This window comes from Mesitornis unicolor, unplaced genomic scaffold (assembly GCF_000695765.1).
Source record: "Mesitornis unicolor isolate BGI_N332 unplaced genomic scaffold, ASM69576v1 Scaffold54769, whole genome shotgun sequence".
NCBI classification, from domain to species: Eukaryota; Metazoa; Chordata; class Aves; order Mesitornithiformes; family Mesitornithidae; genus Mesitornis; species Mesitornis unicolor.
In genome coordinates, this window is record NW_010210389.1 from 2249 (window position 1) to 23557 (window position 21309).

At 37.3% G+C, this 21309-nt stretch overlaps 1 protein-coding gene across 1 annotated transcript; it reads left to right on the forward strand.

Moving 5' to 3' along the window:
* Window positions 1-390: 390 nt before the first annotated feature.
* Window positions 391-17841, forward strand: TTC26 (tetratricopeptide repeat domain 26; the record flags this gene model as incomplete). The annotated part of the gene is made up of 10 exons (XM_010193156.1): window positions 391-400; window positions 483-532; window positions 2197-2342; window positions 3643-3814; window positions 4546-4620; window positions 5817-5919; window positions 9186-9241; window positions 11001-11054; window positions 11474-11537; window positions 17753-17841. Coding segments are annotated over exons 1-10 (819 nt in total), but the record flags the coding sequence as incomplete, so codon positions are not given.
* Window positions 17842-21309: the final 3468 nt, after the last annotated feature.

The window sequence follows — 21309 nt, forward strand, 5'->3', positions numbered from 1 at the left end:
GGTTTTGCAGTACACTGGAAGTTGACAAGATTCCAAGAATTATTAATCACAACAATTAAAATATGGCATGTCATAGAAGGAGCCTTGACTATGAGTTTGTCTGTTACTGCTTTTTATCTTGTAAAAGATGCTGTGCTGTGTGTCACTTGTGCAAAAACAGAGAAGTGTCCAGAAGGCCCTACAGGCAAATAATAGTGCAATTCCTAAAAGTTTTAAGGCTCATAGAAAGCAGAGGCCAATGACAAGTTATATTGAATAGGAATGTCAAAAGAAATGGACAGAGAATTAAGATAGGAAGCAGGAAGGCCTTTCAACCACTCTAAAATTGGTAGAACCTGCCCTGGGGCATGACCTGCAAAGAACTGTACTTGGGCTAGTTAATGAAAGAGTATGGGTCCAGGTATGTTGAGAAAGGAAGTTAAAAATAAAGACACACCTTGAGTTGTTCTTTGCAGTGATAACTCACTGAATTTTCCTTACAGCACCTAAGAGTCGTCTCCAGAACCGTTTACTCTTTCACCTGGCACATAAGGTATGATGTGTTTTCTTCATTCGTGCTTTGTTTGTTTTCTTTTCAATTGGGTAATGTGTAATTATTCTGCCGGGTTGCTAGCATGAATTAAAATGTCTGTGGTGGCAGGAGAACAAACATTTTCCATAACCACCCTACTGTATTCAAATGTGGAGGAGAAAGTAAGTGTGAAAACATGATCTCAGAATAAATGCCCTCAGCATGTATCTAAGGAAAGTCTTAACAACTCACTTCACCTAAGTCATATAACAGCAACCTGATGGTATTTTTGATCACAAGGAACCTGGGACTTGGATAGATTCAGAAATGAATAAGCCGCTATTTTTCTTTTTCTTTGAAGTGTACAAAGATTTCCTAACTTGCATCTGTCTAATTGCTAACTTAGCAATTTGAGCAAAATTATCTATATGCTATTACTGATCCTCCTAAGTCATTCAGTATCCAAGAAGTAATATTGTTTATAGCATTAAATTTACTTCAACAAAAATTAAATGCTTATTTCACTTACCACACATAGCTACATTCCCTTAAATTTTATTTTGCACCATCCTGTATTATACTTAACAAGTATTGTGCTGCTGAAGAGACTGAGTTTTAGATGACAGAAAGTGTAAATTCTGAATATTAGCTTTGATGTCAGATTCTCTTTACTTAAATCTGTTAAGTTTGAGAGAGAAATCTTAAAACATTTTTGTAGTGGCACTGGCACAGATGGCTGTGATAAAGAGAAGCTGAATAATTCCTAGTCCATGTAGTCAGCCTTTGGAAATAATGGGGTTTACTGAACTATGAAGCCCACTGCTGTTTTGTTAAGCAACTTCTCTTGCCTTTGTATTGGAGTATCATTTTGTGACCGACTCATAGAGGAAGGAAAAGGATTTGGCAAAAACTGAGCAGATAAATTAAAAACAAATATGTAAGATCGTATTTGAATGTAAAAGAAATTAATAATTACTGTTGAATCAGCAGAACCAGCAAAGAGAAGCACTGGAATGAGTGATTTGAGTAGACTGATAAGGTGAATAGCCTCAACTTTACTATTGTAATACAAATTTAGTGTGTATGTTTAATTCTGTTCCTTATTTTTATCCTTATGTGTGTTATGTGCAATGGTTTTAGAAATAAACCATTTAGTTAAAGAAACTGGAATTTTAAGGGACTGATGAAAGAGAATTTGTTAGTGCTATAAAGAAGTCTTGTGAAAATTAGTGCTATTGTGTTGGCAAGTCTTGCATTTTTCTGCTCTCCATGAGAAATTAAGATTTGGATCTACAAATGGCAAAAATTTTGCTGTCTCAAACACTAACAGTCAAATCTTGTATTACAAAATTCTGGTTTTGAAATAATTAATTCAGCTTTTCCCCTTTTATCCATCAAGACACATTGCATGTAATTATGTCTAAATCGCACCTTAAAGGAAAATGCGTGCTTAGTTTTAGCCTCACACTTACCTAGTTTCAACTAGTCTGGCTCTTTAATGTTTGGCTTTCTCCACTGGTCAAATTAACTTTAAAGTAACAGAGTTTTTTCCAGATGTTTCATATGAATCACCTCCTGTTTGCCAGCAAGGACAAAACTAATCCAGCTCATTAACTTAAAACAATTATGTTAGGTTGTTTTTTTTCTCACTGAACTCTTCTGAGAATGTGTCACACTCTTTTTAGTTCAGTGATGAGAAGAAACTGATGAGCTCTCACCAGAATCTGCAAGACATTACAGAAGATCAGCTTAGCTTGGCATCTATCCACTACATGCGGTCTCACTACCAAGAAGCTATTGATATCTACAGACGCATTCTTCTTGAAAATCGGTGGGCATCTCTACTCCAAACCATATTGCAGTGTTTCAGATACTGTTGGTGTTTGAATTCCATTTAGCTGCTTGGTTTCTGAAAGTAGGAATTTTCCCCAATTACTATGCCTCTTTCCCACCGCAAAACGTGCGCAAGTTGCAGCCCCTTCAATTTTGTTCATTGCAAAAAGATACTGAAAAATGCGTGTTTAAAAAAAAGTCTGCTGTTACTTTCTTTTAGTGATGTTTTTGTGTAATTCATTCTGAGATCTTTTAGAATTTTTCTTATTTATTTCTTCTGAAATTATAAATGGTTATGTACCTGCTTTGTCTTTCCCCACCCCCTCCTTCTCTTCTGATGGCCAGTCTGGAGATCCTTGCTTGCATTACTGACTATTCCTTCACCTCTTAGCCTTTCTAAGAAGTGTTCAGTTGTTAGTTTTTATGTAGAGTGTTCCTTTCATTCCACTAAGTCTGAAATTCTTTCCATTTCTACTTAGCCTGCTATGACACTTGGTGGTGGTTTTTTTTCTATCATATTCTGCAAGTTCTTAGTTCACAGTTTAACAAGGAACCAATTAAATTATTCAGTGACTGGAAGTATTGTTTAATAAAATAGAGACTGTTGTCCCAGAATACATAGCTATCTTTTGGCAGTATCTCCTCTTCAAAGCCTCAGAGAAGTTCATCATAATGTATATAAGTATGTCAAATAATGCTTAGGGAAGAGTTTTTAACTTCCAAGTCCTGTAGAAGCAATCACTCAAAGCTAAATTAGTAACTTGCATAACAATTATCCTTTTGCTTACTGTTACCACAAATGACTGCCTTATTTCTATGTCTAGTTCTGGTTTGATAGCTTGTAATGGCAAGGATTTTTTAAAATCATTTTACTTGCTCTAAGATAATAAGATCCATTAAAATATTTTCCAAGTTGTATGTACAAATTAAATGTCTTTGCACGTATTGCATAGAACATCATACTCTGCCAGACCAAATACATTGCTCATGTTCTGTGTGTTTCCTTTCTTAGTGTGAAGTTGCTTCCATTTCCCAGATTTGCAAACCAACAGTTTTGTAGGCAATTCTTTAAAGCTGCAGTAGCTGCCATTGAAAAAACTAATGTGGATCTGGATATGTGCAATCTTACCTAATAAACTAGAGCTCTAAAGATACTTAATACGCATTTCTCAAAAACTCCAGTTTTGATGTGCTTGTAAAAGATGTACAGACATGTAAGAGCTTTACTACTGATTTTGATGTTCTAGCATAACTACCCGGTGGGATTTAAGTGTTCTCTTTAATCCTCTTCCCTGCAGGGAATACCTGGCTCTGAATGTATATGTGGCCCTATGCTATTACAAACTGGATTACTATGACGTATCACAGGAAGTGCTAGCTGTTTATCTTCAGCAAGTTCCTGACAGCACCATTGCCCTTAACCTTAAGGCTTGTAACCATTTCCGACTTTACAATGGGAAGTCTGCTGAGGTATCTATTGGGCAGCCCTTCAATTTACTTTTATGATAGTTCAGAGTTCCATACAGGTTTATTTTCCTTGGTATCTGTCTTAATCAGTGATGTTGATAATGGCCTTTATTTTGTCATTGGGTTCTTCTCTTGGGAATGTCACCCATTTCAGTTTCCCTGGGAGTAAGCCATCTATCCACATGTGTGCACAGTGGTTTTACAGTTTTCCCAGTCCACTGGTGTCTACATGTATTATTCAATTGCTAAAATCATTGTATAGATGTGGCAATGCAAAAATCGTCTGGTTGTTATAAGAGGCCCCAAACAACAATGCACTCAAGGATAGGGATGAAAGACAGAGTTCACGAAGAAGCACCTCTTCAATAACCACTAGGGACCACCAAAGACCACTGAAAATTACCATGTGCTAATTAGTTCCAGGGAAAAGAATGAATGTACTAATTAGTTAATGCATATGTATGTAACAGGGTTATATTATCCTTGACGGGTGCTGCATATGGCATGCATGTAAGGTGAAGTGACCCCCTCTGCATCTGGCACTGCAAAAGAGAGAATGCCCACTTCTTAATGCTACATTGGTGTTAAGACATTTTATTCCTGATTTCAGTGACACCGTGACCCAGCACTGCTGGAGGTGCCTTCCATCTGTTTTGGGGCTCACATGAAGGTCCATTTATGCTTGTGTGCTTTTTTGTTTTCATGTTAAAATTTTTGAGTGTTTGTAATTCCAGGCAGAGCTCAAGAGCTTGATGGACAGTGCCTCATCGTCTTTTGAGTTTGGCAAGGAGCTCATTAAGCACAATCTGGTGAGTAATGTTATTTCTTGGATTTAATATGAGCTGCACTCATTTGTAGAGCTTTCCTTGATAATTCATAAAATTGAATATTTTGGGAATTGCAGACCCAATTGAGTCTCTGCTGCCATATAAGATCCATTCCAGAAATCCTATCTGTATAATCAATGTACTGTCAAGTGTGTTCTTTTTTCCTGAGTTTTTCCCTGTGACTGTGTCAAGAAAATAATAATGCTGTTGCTTTTAGCCCTGAAGGTATATTAAAATTATTTATGTCCTGTAAGAATACCTTTGCAAGGGATTTTGTGGAAACCAGTCAATAAGGACACTGTAGAAACAAGTCAGAATGCATGACCTTGAATTCTTATTTAGTACAACAACGATGTGAGCGCAATTAAGATAACTCAGGAAAATGGTCTTCATCCAAGAAGTACTTAACAAGGAGTTCATAGGAAAAAAAGTTGCTGATAAAAGCGAAAATACTTGTGTGTTCTGCAGTAAAAGAGTCACTAATCACCTGTTAATTTTCTCTGCAGTGGTATTATTACTTTGCTGAACAACCAGTAACAGTAGATTGCTGTTATTTAATGATGGGCAGTTGCTTGCTTTGTCATTTTTCAAGAGCAGTTACAACAAGCTAACATTTCTCCCCCCCAAGAGTTAAAACTGCTTTCAAACGGAACTTTTGAAAGTTAACATTCTTTATTTTGAATGTTGGTCTTTTTGCCAGTTTGTTAAATAAGTACGTTATGTTTTCTTGGGGGAACTGTCATGTGAAACTGAAGTATAAAGAATGGACTGCTCCTGATCAGTTTGAGATCTTGTGGCACTCTAAATAAATTTAGAGTTGTTAGCCTAATTTTTTCATATGAGTACATCATAAGCAACTTGTAATTCTGTGTGTTCCCCACACTCTTGTCTCAGACCTTATTATTCTTTAAAATCTTTGATATATAAAGTATCACTGCTCTGAGCTGCTAAAAGCTGAAATAATCTTTACTGATGAATTAAAAACTTTAGATTTATCAGAATAAAGATTGTCACACATTGTAATTCTATAGTTATATTAAAGCGGGGATTATGTTAATGCCAGTACCGCTGACCTTTTCCTACTGTTAATACAGGAGTTTAAGGTTTAATTTTCTTGAATTAAGAGATCACAGACAAGTTTTTAATACACAGTTATCAATATGCCGCTTTCTCTGCAGGTGGTTTTCCGAGGAGGAGAAGGGGCTTTGCAGGTCCTGCCTCCTTTGGTTGATGTTATTCCTGAGGCAAGACTGAATCTTGTGATTTACTATCTCCGGCAAGGTAAATAAACCTTCCTCTGGCTCTCTCATAGCTTCAGGAATTAAATTCATTCATATGATCTTAACTGACTATTCCATGAAATACTTTTTTCCTTTGCAGTATAATGTAATTTATTTTGTTTTCTGTTTGGAAAACAGTGGTGTAAGAGTTCTCATGGCTTGCAGAGAAGGGTTTTAATTGTGTGCAGTCAAATAAATCTACTTCAGCAGAGTATTGGAGGTTCATTGGGTTGCAGGAGATGGTTTTGGAGTTGGTGGTATTTATGTTTATTGCAAGATGACCTCTCCTCTGCCTGAATATGTGAGAATGGTAGGCAAATGTTCTATGAAGGCAAGGACAACTATTTCTGTAAATATGACACAAAATATATTCATTTGAGGTTATTTAGATTTCGTTATATTTGTTAATTAGGTATATGTTCTCAAGTAAATTCAAATACTCACAACTGTATGTTAGTAAAAGTACATTATCACCTGCCTTATGTTGTATAAATTTATAAAGTTCTAGGTAAATAACAGAATCATGTTATTAGTGAGAAGGGATCTCTGGAGATCTCTAGCACAACATTTTATTCAAGGTAGGACCAATTAGATCAGGTTGCTTAAAGCCTTGTCCATACAAGCATCTAGTCAGAACTTCCTCTGTTCCACCTTGTGTCCACTGACTTTCATCTCACCCTATGGAATCTGTCTCCATTTTCTCTATACCTTCCCATTAGTTAGTTGTAGACAGTGATAAGATTGATAAGATCCTTTGAGTCTTCTTCTCTGAAAGCTAAACAAATGCCATTCTCTCAATCTTCTCCTTAGCCTTGGGAGCCCTTGAGTGGGCTCACTCCATGTCTGTCTTGATCAAGGGATCCCAAAACTGGACACAGTACTCCAGGTGTAATCTCACAAGTACCAAATATAGAAGAATCCCTTCCTTTGCCCTGATGGCTACATTCTTGCTAATATGATCCAGTGTGTGGTTGGCCTCCTTTGCTGCAAGGGTGCACTGTCTGTCAGGACCTCCAGGTTGCATTTTAGCCAGTTAGGTCCACCACCTGTCTTGTTGATCAGAATTGTTTGAAATGAAGAAAGATGCAGGAGTTGCATTTTGCCTCCATTGAACTTCATGAGACTTCTTTCAGCCTATTTTTTTTTTCAGCCTGTTGGGCTTCTTCTCGATAGTGGGGAGCTTTCTCCCTAGTCTTCTATCATTTGCAAACTTGCTGAGAATACTCTCTATCCTATCATCTGAGTTGTTAATATAAGACATTCAACAGTATCAATACCTGGAAGATTTTATAAGTAATGAGCCATCAGTTGGATTTTGTGCAACTGATCACCAACTTTTGGTAGACCAGCCAGTTTTCCATCCCCTTATCATCTTAGGCAGTCCTATCTCTCAAGTTTGGCTATGACAAAGGTATAATCTTACTCTATTATCGAGCTGTTGGAGTGGGTCCAGAGGAGGGCCACGAAGATGGTCGGGGGCTGGAGCACCTCCTCTACGAGGACTGGCTGAGAGAGTTGGGGCTGTTCAGCCTGGAGAAGAGAAGGCTCCAGTGGGACCTTATTGCCACCTTCCAGTGCCTGAAGGGGTCCTATAGGAAAGCCAGGGAGGGACATTTTGCAAGGGCAGGTAGCGACAAAATGAGGGGAAATTATTTTAAACTGAAAGAGGGTAGATTTGCCAGTCTATTGGGTCAGTCAGTACACTTTGGCATTGGTAAATCTACACCTACTGTTCCCAGCCACTTTTCTGTCCAGTACTGTTATTGCCAATATCACACTGTATTTACCAACTGTCTTGCCCAGTAATATTCTTAATAATAATATATGCTTCAAGTTAAGTTGTACTTTGCTTCTGTGTAAGTATATCTTCTGCATCATCTTGTTTACTCATTTGCTGTCAACCTTGCAGTAATTTTCATTAGTTAGGTTCTGTTCTTCATTGTGGTAAACAAACGACTTACATACTAACAAAGAAGGCTAGAGGGAATTAGAATCAAAAGCTCTTTCCTGGTTAGGCTAAGTTTCCATTTTAAAGTCTTGCTAGTGGAGCAGCATCAGTTAAGAATGTGAGAAATCATTACTTCTAATGACTACCACTGTCTCTCCACAATTTGCAGGGTCTCTGATAAACGTAGGCTTGTGTTAAGACATGGTCTGAACTGAGGTAACTGTAGCACAAACATGCATCCCATTTTTTTCAACTCTTTAAGGCAGTGACTTTTAGCAGGATTTGGGTCCAGGTATCCAGTCATAATCTGCTCCAGGGAGATTTGCTAGAGGCTTCTGTTGGAGCCTGAAGAGCATATTTCCATGTTGATGGTCTACGCTGATGAAAATAAGGGCTGCTGTCATTTTTTTAATGTTGGTTGTTGGTGAGCTGAGCTAGTCAGAAAATCTCCAACCAATTATTTGTGCTTAAAAAAAAAAGTTACTACTTTTGCCTAGTCTAGTACCTTGTGCTGGCTTACTACGTGATTGTGCAAGGGAATGGGTAGGGTTGGATGGGAGCCTGGCAGCTCCAGTGTATAGTGCCTTAAGTCACTCTAGAGTACTGTCCCCGCAGTGTATGGATGGTATGGACTAGCAAAAAAATCTTTCTCTGGTAAGGCTTGTTCTTATGGGCAGCTGGTATTAACAAAATTTTGCCAGTACATCTCCACTAGGCTGGGTTACTAAGCAGTCCATAGTGCCAGCATTTTGATTTAGGTAAATTTTAGAATCTTTTCAGCTTACTTATTTCTTGGGTGGGAAGGAAGTTGTTTATTGAATTCAAACATTACATTTAAACTTTCATGCTAGTAATGCTTTTTGCTTGTTAGAATTAGGATCAGGTAAGAGTTGTTGGACAGTTACTGAAATATTTGTAAGGAAAAGATTAAGCTCCCTTTCAGAATCTTGTTACCCTGTCCTTCTTGAGGGGTAAAAAAATATGAGAAGAGAAAAGACAGGTAGATGATGGATTTATTACCTTGACCTTGTACTGTTGAGAAGGCAGCCACTGGATTATGAACAAGGGGCCAAGTCATCTCTGCTAGGAAAATTGTAGTAATAAAGAAGCTATTACTCACTCCATGTTTGTTATTTGAGTTCAAGAAAACCATCACTGTTGTGATATAAATTTACAATGATTTATAGTTACCTTTCTCCTCCTGTCTAAATGCTTTATTTCTTAGTCTGTGACTATTGGGGAATGTTGTAGAGGATGAGTGATTTGTTCTAATACAGTGTGCTGTGGGTTGTCATGCATTCTAACGTCTGGTATTTCAGATGATGTGCAAGAGGCTTATAACCTGATTAAGGACTTGGAACCTACAGCTCCACAGGTAATTGGAAACTGATGTCATGGTACATAAAGACAGAGGTTGGTATGAAATCTGCCACATACAAAACTAGTACAGCTAGTTTTGGGACAGCTTGTCCCATTCCCACTTCTAAAACTCCTGTGTTTTCCATCTCTTTATCAACAATAGACTTAATGTGCATCTATAAAGTATTCTATATGAGTGCTTAGCATGTTTATTAACTCCAGGTGATACAGCACAGAACACAGCTTTGTTGTGTGCAGACTTGATTCTAGTGAGCTGACCATTAGTGCACAGATAAAAGCCCTCTTCCAACTGCTTGTCACGTCTGCCCTGGTGATGGTTACCATCCTTCAGATCTACTAGCTCAGATGCTCGTGGGGTTTGTCTTGAAGCCATTTTTTAAAAAATTAGCTAGATTAGATTAAGTAGTTTAAATAATAGGTCTTTTCTAATTCCATCTCACTTTGGCTGCAGTGAGTGAAAACTGCAGTGTCCCTTGGCTGCTACTGTAATTTTCTTTTGTGGCTGTTCCAACATCTTTGGTCTCTGATTTATTCCTCTTTGCAGTTTATTTTCCAAAGGTCACATAGCTGGGTATGAAAGGGACCTTTCATGAGTCTGTGTGAGGATTAGATGGAGGGAGTGAAAAGGAAAACTTCAAGAACACAGATCTAGTGGATTCTGTGCTGAGGAGTGTCTTCTGCTGTTGCTTTTCACTTCATGCATTTTTCAGTATAGCAAGACTTACTTCAACAGTTTTCTGCGGCTATTGGTCCTGTAGCCTTCATATTCCCCGTATGCATGCCTAATATAAATAACATTATATCATTCTCGATCACATTTTGAAATTAGTATTTTTGTGCTTTTTTTCCATTTTCTTACTCACACTTGGAAAGAACTCCCTGCTAAGACTTGCAAAACTACCTCTATATCCTCCTTCAGTTCTTCTCAAATTTCGTCTTCATCATGACATCTGTAGGATAATAATTTGCCATTTGTAAGAGAGTTGATGTGCTAAAATGATTACTTAGCATACTGGCTGGTACTCTCAGATTGTTTCCATGCACTCCATTGTTGGTCTGTTTACCTCTCTTTTTCTTTTTCTCTGTTTACATCTGTGACAGGGCTGTCCAGGTTTATCAGGAGTACCTACTTCAACAGGTTTATAGCTATAACTCTCAATTGTAAGATTCAGATAAGACTGTTATATGCTGAGAAAATCTTGCTTACAGAAGAACTGAACTATAGTTGTATCTCATAGTACAGATTACAGGGTACTCTATTCCTATTCCTATTTTCAGTAGAGTAACATGACCACAGAGCACAAACCTCTTGACATTTTTGCCCTGATAAGAAATGTTATGCATTTTGGAACAAGAATCATAGTGGTTATGTGCATACTTGAAGTGAGACCTATGTACTAATATAACAATATTTCACTTGATTATTGGTCATACGATGGGGAGAAGGGCAAGATAGTGTGTTGTGGTGTTTCTTTCAGTGCATCATCTTTGATCGTAAGACTCATTAGAAAATGCACTATGCCTTTGCATCCCACGTATTTAACAGAAATTACTAGCTAACAAGTAGAATAGATTTTTGGGGGTAACTTTGTACTACTGTGCTGAAGCACTACCATAGTATCATAGTAACCAGCTACCTATTAAACTTAGTTGGGATAGAGTTGAATTTAAGAAGAAAATAATGTGCAAGTAGGATTTTACATGTCTCCTGACACCTTATCTTCTCTGAGTCTTTCTACCTTTTTTTTTTCCAGGAGTACATTCTCAAAGGAGTGGTAAATGCAGCATTTGGACAAGAAATGGGCTCGGTGAGTGAAGTCCATCAGGTTCTCTAGCTTCTCTAACAGTAGGATGTGAACAGATCTGTAGGGACTGTAATGGAGTTAAAGAGGTCATTTCTCATTGAGATTTCAGGATCTCTGAGTCTCTTAATCTTCTTTTGTACAGTACTCAGTCCAGAATGAGTGAAATACAAATTTTTGTTACTAGTCCTGACAATAAATCAAGCTGAATTTGGCTAGTCTGTCCTGCTTCCTAAAAACCTGTTTGCTTTCTACAGTGTTCTTGTATATCTAGGCACATACAGTGGCACATTTACCTTTTCTGTTTTCACTTCAGCCCTGGTTTGTCTGTTAATTGCTCTTCATTTCTTCCTCAGAGCGTATTTTCACCGTGTATTGTAGCATCAGCTCAGGAACTCATGTTGGAATTTTTTTCCCTCTTCCAGAAAGATCATCTGAAAATTGCTCAGCAGTTCTTCCAGTTGGTGGGTGAATCAGCCAGTGAATGTGGTATGTTTGAAATGTTCTTTCTGCATTATATAATGCTTCTTACAATATCTAAATATATACTGTCATATCTTTGTCTAACTGTTGACTGTTAGCATGGCTATTGCTAGGCATTTGGTTGCTATAGTATGAGTAACAGCCTAATTTATAGTCTAAGACAAATTTGCAAGTTTAAATTGGAAGGCTCAATTGATTCCAAACCTTCTTGTTTGAATTTGTCTGGAAAAGAGGCTACACTGCAAACTGGTAGACTTCACTGATAGATGCCATGGCAGCTTGCCTTTGACTAATAATCTCCATTATAGAAACAGAAGACAACAGCCTAATTAGATGAAGTGTGTGACTGAAACCTCACAGGTACAGACACTCACAAGTACAAACCCAGGACTGCTAATGAAAACCTGTCAAGTACATAGAGTCCTAGCACAGAGTGTGCCCTGGAACTTAGGGTGGTAAAAACAAAAAGAGGAATTTGGCTACAGAGAAACGGAGCCTCTGGGACTAACTCCTTGGTTGAATAATAAAAACCACATTATAAAACCCAACAAAAAAATCAATAGATTTTCAATATTTACCCTTACTTACTCAATAATAGACCAAAACAAGACCTTGTCTTCCCTTCTCCTTGCCAAAGTAAACCCAAAATTCCCACATCAAAAGCACCAGTAGTTGGAACACACAAATTGAGCTGAAATGGGGCTTCCCAGTTTCCTTTGTAGGCATCGTCAGCAGGACTATTTCATTAGGTGAGTAACTTATGCATGTTTACAGTGCGACAGCTCATGGTCCTCAGAGACAGAATGCTGTCTGCTGTGTCCATGGTGACTAAAGAGAAGGAGCTCAAGAGACAGAACAGCAGCACTGATGAAACTTTCAGAAATACTGTTGAGTCATTCTGTGCCCCTTGCAGCCCTTGTACTGTTGAGATATTGCAGCAGAGAGCTTCACCTTGTAAGGCTGGAAGTGGTTCCATCAATGAGGCTTCCCTTATACATTTCTCTTTCATTGAGGCTACCCCTTTGGAGTCAGGATCCCAGCTAACACCAAGAAGCAATATGAATAGTGGCATTTAGCTAACTGGGGCTGTGGTGCCAGTAAGGTCACAGGGTAATTGATACAATGGTGGTGGGACCTCTTAATGCCCAGAACAGTCATGCAGGTATGCTGAGTGACCATAGCACATATGGATAAAAATAATACAGAGATATTCTTAGAAAAGATATCCTGTAAAGATGTATAGTAAAGATACAGCCCAAAACCAAAATTGAAATTGTTAGGAATATTAAAGTCTTAAATTTTACTGTGAAGTCTTTTTAAACCCATATGCAAAACAAGATAAAGATGCTGAGACTTGAGATGTGGTTGAGGGGGCTGGGGGGAAGAGAACAGAAATGTAGTCCTATTAGGAAAGTAAGTTAGTTGAAAAGAGTGAGTTCATGGGAAGGACTGGTTCGAACTAAAGGTAAATGGAAACATTAGTACTACAAGCATCTTACACTCTTGGTACTTCCAGTAAGAACTGCTTTGTCATCTTTTTAACAGCTTGTGGGAGAAAGCTGACATACAGAAGAGCACACCGTTTATTGTAATGCCTCCTTTAAAGGTGAAATAGTGTCAGGGATTTTTTTGTATCCGCAGATGAAGGACAGGTAGAGGTCAACAGCCTGTAGATTGGAAATAGAGGAAGCAAACAGAGTTCAATTTAGATAGGACGTAACATAAAGCAAACACATAGAGACCAAATATGTAAGTGGTTTTATACAAATATTAGATGTTTTACAAGAATATGAATGAAGTGGAACACCTGGTTTTGGAAGAGGAAGCTATAAACCTAAAATATTTTTTTAATGTGATACGAGGAAGGTAACATGTAAGATATGGTTCCTATTTAATTTATGATGGGGTATTGCTAAATAGGTGATGGAGAAATGGTTCTAAACATTATAACCTTCTCTTAAAATAAAGTAAATGTATTTTTTCTTTATCAGTGAGTAACATAAAAATGTTTTAAATAACATGCTCAGATAGGAGACTCATTGTATTGAGGCTAAATTATTCACCAGCCAGCCTGGATGGGAACAGTGACTGGCATATTAAAGAGGTTAGAGATTTTATATAGATAGACAAATAATAGGTGAAGACTTCTTTTCTGCCCATATTGACCTAGTAAACACAATGACATAGCATGATATAGGGAATGAATTTTTGAATGTCAAGTTTTTATCTTTCTTAGAGAACACATAAGTGAACAAGTGACTCTAGACTAATACAAAGATTACATAGAACCTCATATGAAATTTTGTTATGAAAATGCAATTCTGATACAGTGATCTGAGTATAATCCAATTCAAAATCCATGTGTTAGCAAATACCTCAAAAAAACTTCCACAGTACTAATTTCAAGAAGGGAGGCTACATAATAACTTTTCTCATTTCTAACAGAAAATTTTCAGTGAAGTAGCAGTGAAAAGGATAAAAAGCACCTGATTTGAACACTTGAAAGAACCTTTTGTTTCTTTAAAGAAAGAGCTCGTATTCATAATTAATGAGCTATAGGAGACAAATAATGACATGACTAGGTTTGCCAATGGTACAAAATTACCCATAGTAGGAAAAATAAAAGCTTCCACAATGATGAAAGCTGTAGAAGAATATGTGAGGCTGGGTAATAGTAGGCAAATTAAACTTAGCTTTGATGAATGTGTAGTACACAGAGGAGGGGAGGAACCCCCTAAACTGTATTTGCAAAATTATCAGAAAAGTTGAAGAGAGTCATAGGAATTGATGAGGAAAGAGAGAACAAAACAAAAATAATTACTGTGTCATTGTATACAGATGTGGCTCCCTTGCTTGAATAGTGTCTGCAGTTCTGCTCCTTACATTTCAAAGAAATATGGTAAAGCAAGAAAGGGTACAATAAAGACAACAAGGATGATCAAGGAAATGGGATAGCTTCTTGAACAAGGAGATACTAAATAAAGTAAGATACATGGTCTGGAAAATGATGAGTGAGTTTGGTTATGTTCACAGTACAGAACATGATAAATAACGAGAAGAACAGAGAAGAATTAGTTACCGTACCTTATGAAAAAACGAGGAGCATTCTGTTATTTGTCTTGCGTGATGATTTATTTCAAACAGCACAAATTACTTACTCACATAACACAACTTACTTGATTTAGACTCTTGTGAGAACCAGAAGGTATAAAGAAACTCATTCAGTCCATTGGCTGACACAAATTTTTCAGTAATGATTAGGAAGTCCTCAGTGCAGATTGTTGAAAATAGGAAAAACTTCCATGGTAGTGGCAGTACATACCACAGCATGTATTGTATGTGAAAGCAGAATATATTATTTCTATAGTTGTTTATTCTTACTCAGCAAACTTCTCAACCAGATAGACTTTGGATCCAATATGATATTTTTTATGTTCTTCTGTAAGTTAGCAAATTAGCCACTATGTTGTATATTTGTGGTCATTTTTGATCTGCTGCATTCGTTTTGCTGGATTTGGAATGGAGAAGGCAATTCTCGCTGTTTCTATACTTGGGGTTTTGCTGAGTACCCTGCCATGCTATTCAAGCATGTAAGTCATGCTTCAGCATTTCCCACTGTGCCGATCCTTGCAAGGAGCCAGTACTACTAGACTGTCTGTTTAAAATCTTCATCAAGTTACTTTAGCTGCTTTGCAGATTTATAATACAAAAGTAGGTTGTGCTCACTAGAGTGAGGAAATCTATGCTGTGTCTTGGCTCGCAAGTGGGCCTACAAGGCTGCTGATTTTAATGTGGATTATCAAAAATTAATGCATTAAAACAAAAATGTGGACTATTTTTTCAAAACAAGGTCCTGTCTTTCTGACTTGCTCTTGTTAACTGTAGAAATCCCATGACTGTATTAAAAACTGTCTTCCTAAACAGACAGTTTAGGAAGAATACAGTGTCGTGTATTTGTAAAATCATTTGGAGTCACCAGTTAAGCCTTCTGCTTTTTTAAAATTAAATCTCTGACTTGGAGGTTTAAGGAACGCAGAGCAAACAGTTATTGTGAAAGTCCTTTCCAATACTTGTACACATTTTGTCTAATGTTGGAAGTTATGTACTTTAAGAGGAGTGGGGACACCAAAAACAAAACCAGGAAGCACTTATTGTGTAGGAGTCAATATTCACCCTCTAGCAGCAATAAGTAACACCCAAGACAGCAGCTTGGTTACATGTTGGGGGGTTTTTTTAAGCTTAATAAAAATTCTTAATCTTGGTGAAGAATCTTCATGAATCTTCATTAAATGGAACTGGCATTACAAAGGCGGATATAACTAGATTTTTACAGTTAATTCTCATGCTCTTCTCCTAGGGTCTCAACTGAGTGAAAAATTAAACAGATCTGATTTCTGAGATAACTTAATAAAGAAGTCGAGCAGAAGGAACATTAGTGAAAGTAGATGAACATCAACGTTTCCATTAAATGCAGTGTTTCTGGTGCTTAACGTAAGTCTTACAAACTCCTCTTAAAACACTGCAAGCATAATGGAGAAAAGCACCCCTTTCATTTTCAGTGGTCCTCTTTTAGGACCAAGTTGGGAATATCTAGTGTTGGGTGGGAGGAATGAAACATTTCTCCTGGACCTTGTGCTATCTATTTGCATTTTTAAATTTTGTTTAAAATAAATTGCTGTGCATTTATGAACTTCAAGGATTGAATGTGAGAGAAAAGGAGCACTTTTGAGGTACCCTTATTCTCATTACAACAACAAAAAAAAAAGGGCAGAAGAACACTGAGGAAAACTGTTTCTGTTCTTGTCTCGTCAAGGTATATATGTGTCATGATAAATACACCTGCATGTAAAAAAGGACAGATAAATATACAAGCCAGTTTCTGCTCCCAAGTGAACACTTCATAAATAAACAATTTTCTTAAGTCAGAGAAATGAATTATGTGGTTCAGACATAGAAAAGGATGGATAGTCTCTATATGGAAATGACAGGACATCCAAGCTCAGTATCTCCTAGTGCTGAAAGATAAAAAATGACAATATTCTGCTTTCCTTTGAAATATATTTTGTGGTCTCATATAGTGCTTTCCAGGAATAATTGCTGCCCTACCTTATTTGAAGGAGAATGTACAGTTTTCCAGTGGAATATGCTGTATTTTGTGCTGTAGTATGAATCAAAGTACTGGTCTTCAGATACATGAAATTTCATATACAGAAAAGATATTTTAATGTTCTAGTAGGTATAGATTGATGGTAACTAACCTACAGGAACAGATTACTTCAGGGCTGTTGGTAGCATTAGGATCTTATCTCCTAGCACCTTACCTAACTGCACAGAGTGGTGTGCTCTCTAATGATCATCTGATGTAGTGAAATAGCAGTGATTTGACATTGCTTGCGTTTCTCACTTTCTGGCTGCTACTTGGGTTCATCCATCTCTGACCAATCCCTGCTGGTTGAGTCTAACAAAAATCAGCCCTGGTAAGCTCAAAATCTCTAAAAAATATCTAAAGAATCTCTGAAAAAGCTTTGAAATCGTTTTTCAGTAACATAGCTTGCAATTTCAGAGTAGATGACAGCACAGTATGATGGCAGCGAAGTGTAGTGACATTCATTTGACCTGATATGCCTCACTCATTTATGACTTTACCACATGTGAGCACTGTGGTAATCCCAAATGTGCGGAAATTAATTTTCATATTGTATTTTATCACCGGGTATTTTTCTTGTGCATGTGTTAGTTTTTTAACAATATTTTCAGTGTATCACGTTCACTCTCTTACTGGAAATAAAATTAACGTATGTACAGCTTCTTTGTCCAGGATAACTGAAAAGCATAATTTTAAAGAAAAAAGGATAATGAGATTAGAATAACAAACTCAGGCTTTGTATCAAGTGTTGCTTCCCAAGAGTAAGAACAATTCATGGTAAAATTGTGCTACAGAAGTTGTGTCATGGAAAAAAAGCCTATTACGTAAACAATTTGTCTCTGTAGAATTTGGTGTCAAATACAGACTTGCAATAGTTATTGTATGCTGTAAAGAAAGTTGACAGGATGATTGAATAGTTTTTCTAACCTCTGGTATGGTCATTTGCCTGAAAAGGCAAGTTACACTATTTTTAGAAGTTAGCTGCTTTCATAGTTGCCAGCAATCTTGGCAGTGATTTCCATTTACGATATGATTTTTAAATTCTGCAAATCTGCATTTCTCTTTTCACTTCTAGATACCATTCCAGGGAGACAGTGCATGTCCTCCTGCTTCTTTCTTCTTAAACAGTTTGGTAATGTCCTGGTTTACCTCAACTCAGTCAAGGTTAGTATTACTATTTAGCATTGGTAGTACTCTAATGCATGGAATCATCACTTATGGAATTAGACTGTACTGTGTGAGAGACACTATGTAAACGTAAACAGATAGAGAAACACAACTGTAACAACAAAACACTGGAACAACAATGGGACATAATTGGAGACGACATTTTAACGAACAAGAGTGCGTAAGGAAAATAGGACATGAAGGACGCTGAAAGTAATAACACTTGTATTTTATAGGGAAAGCAGTGACTGAAAGGCTAAGATAGGGCAGTATTACCAAAGCAGTAAGCTAAGAATATTATTTTTGCAGAAGTAATCTGAGTGGTACCCTGCAGGCAATGTTGCATTTTTCAAAGTAAGAGGAGTTTGCAGTTATCATAATGCAGCATTATCTGGTCACCAGTATTCAACAGATAAAATGAATATAACTTACAGATATGCAGTTATGTCAGATGTGAGGAAGAAGAGAGAGATTGGAGTGTGATTATAGGGTTAAGTGATTGCAGTCTTGTTCCAGTGATTTGAAACTAGAATTGTAAGAACTCTTTATTTGGTAGGAAAGGGAACGAGAATCTTAAAAGGAAATTATTAGGGAGATACACAAGATGAGCACAACTACAATGTTCTAAGGAGGGTGAAATCTAAAGAAACAAATGTGGTTGTAATGGTGCCAAGAGAAGCTGATGGGTGAAAAATTACAAAGTTGTAGTGTTTCTAAGCTTTGTCTGGAAAGAGGTCATTGAAGAAATCCCAAGTGGCTGTAGCTGCTGGAATGGCTCCACTGTAGTGGAATGAAGAGACATACCACCACCAAATTGGACTGTGTGTAATTGAAGAAAAGGAGAGATGGAAACTAACAGTGAGATTTGTTTTGCCTAACTTGAGCCATCAAAAAGTCAGATTTCTAGTTATAACTGATAATCTGATCTCAGTCTGTAGCCAACAGGGGCAGATGGTCATTTCCGGAGGAGAATTCATCCTGTGTATTTCTTAAACTTATCTTAGAATGGAATGAGTCACCCCATAGAAATGCCCAACTTTTTCTATTTATTTTAAAAAGTTCTTAAACAACTAGTTCTAACCTGAAGAGTTTAAAGTTAAATGAGATTACTCACCACCTCCAAGGTATATGGGAAAGCTTAGGAATGAGAGAGAGAGAAGAGTAGCATCTGGGGAGGCAAATGGAGTTGTCATTAATATTGGAAAGTAAGGCTAGCATTTGTAAAGGAAAGAGCCAGAAAGAAAAAAGTCACTAAACAGAAATTAAGAGCATGTAAGTGGGAAATAGAGTGGTCAGAGGATAGGTCAGAGTCATGAGGCAAGAGAAGCCTCGTCGTTATTTTTGTAAGATGTTAGTAAGAGCCCATGCAGTGGGAAATATGTACGAGGAATAGATCTAATGTTTAAAAGCTGTCAGGAGGGAGGCAGAAATAGTGACAAGTGTGGGTATGCAAGCCTTCAATCCTGCTATATTTATCAAGTAGAATAAGGAACATTCTTGCCTTGTCAGATCTGGGAGAAATTAATTTATTATTTGTGCATAGGAGAGGGGAAGATTTATCTGACTGCTTGTTTGGGAGTTTAGTTTTGTTTTAAAAACTTAGCTGTTTTGCTGAAAGTATGTAGAACTACTGTTGCATATTATAACACATATATGTGGATCTCAGCTTGCAAGCTGGACTTGTTCAGATGATGCCTTTCATTGCACAGTAGTGTACTCTTATTTGGAATACTGGCCACTACTCCATTATATGCAGAAAGAAAGGTGATTCAGAGAATAATTAGAAATTGAAATATTGTCTTAAGATATTTAGAAGGTAGGTATTATTTGCTATAGAGAGAAGTTAAGAAAATAAAAATATACAAAATTAGCATTAGAATCAACAAGGTAGATTTGAATCCTCCATTTGTATTAGGAGGGACTGAAAACACATGCAGCCTGCTGGAATTGAAACAAATTCACAATGTCTTGACTAAGAAAATGTGGTTTGTCCCCCTCATAACACAGTTGGTTTATGGAACTCATTGTCATAGTTCAAGGTAGGGTTGAGGTTGCAAGTCTGGAAGATTTTATAGATTGTATCTAGGAAGTTGCAAAGTTACCAAGCTGAAGGAAAGTATGTGTTTGTTAAATTCTTGAAGGGAATCATATATATGGATAATTTGAGACATAATGCAGTTGATAAATGGCAAAGACAAAGGACAAAAGGTTTTTGCCTACTGCCACTTTCCTTGCGTCGTCTTTTTGATTGATCAATGTAGTTGATCATTCTCATCATTTTTTAGCTTAGACTGGCCACTGCTCAGATTTACTTCAGTCATTCCCCCATCTCTTCAGGTTACAAGGTTGCAAATAATTCTTTCTGTTCCGTGTTACAGGCAAGGTTTAGGTGGCCTTGCAGTCACCTTTGTATTTCATACACAGGAATGAATTTCAGTAGAATCTATGCAGCTCTTTAAGTGAAGCTGTGCACTCTGTGAAGATTGTTTGTGTGATACTCTCTCAGGAAACACCATCTTCATCCATGATTGATTAAAACTGCTTTAGACATGGGAATGTCTCAAAGGACACCTTATTACAAATGTATTGCCAGCTGCCCTGAGGGTGACATTATAACACTGAGCACCAACTGAGAAGGAAAGCTAATTCCAGCTCAGCTGAGTTCCGGCCACAACGAATGTTTCATTGTTCAACTGGGTATCTGAGCATCTCATTGAAATGAACATTACGCAGAGCACAGTTTGTTTTACGAAAAGATTGAAGACCACTATAAAGATCACAAAAGGGTGCAGTCCAGTACATATTATTGGGTTAAAAAACATTTAAAAATCTAGCTGCTGTGAATGTGTTGCACTAGTTCATTTCTACTGGTTTTGTTTTAGCAGTAGGTCTGGTCTGTAGTGCTCATACAGGCAGAATGACACAGTTTTTGAGTTTGGTTGCTGACAGAGTTTCTTTTCTGTTTTAATTCAAAAATACAATGGGGCTATTTGAACAGAAGAACCTATTAATGCAGTAAAACTAGTATCTTGCTCACTAGTTTTGCTTAACCTGGGACTTGTGCTGAGTCCCATGAAACTATCATTGAGGACGAATACAGTAAAGTGTTGTAATTTTCATATGGTGAAACCAGTTAGTTCACCCTAAGGGTGCTGAAATGTTTTCACAAACTGAGCTTGAGATTCACCCTATTGTTTCATCCTCGTGCTTTCACATATACTATATTTGCTGGCTTTTGGACCCTGATATAGACCATTTAGGTGAAACCTAGAATCCAGCAAAGGGTGGCAAACCCCCACCTTTCATCTCAAAGCACTAGCTTGATGTATGTGGGTGGAGTGGATCAAGTACCTGTTGTTGACTGCCTGTGACAGGAAAAGGAATTGGTTCTTCAAATGTCCCTACATCATGAAAGAAGCCAGAGACCACTGGGAAGGTGTTTTGCCCCATGCTTTCCATGTTGAT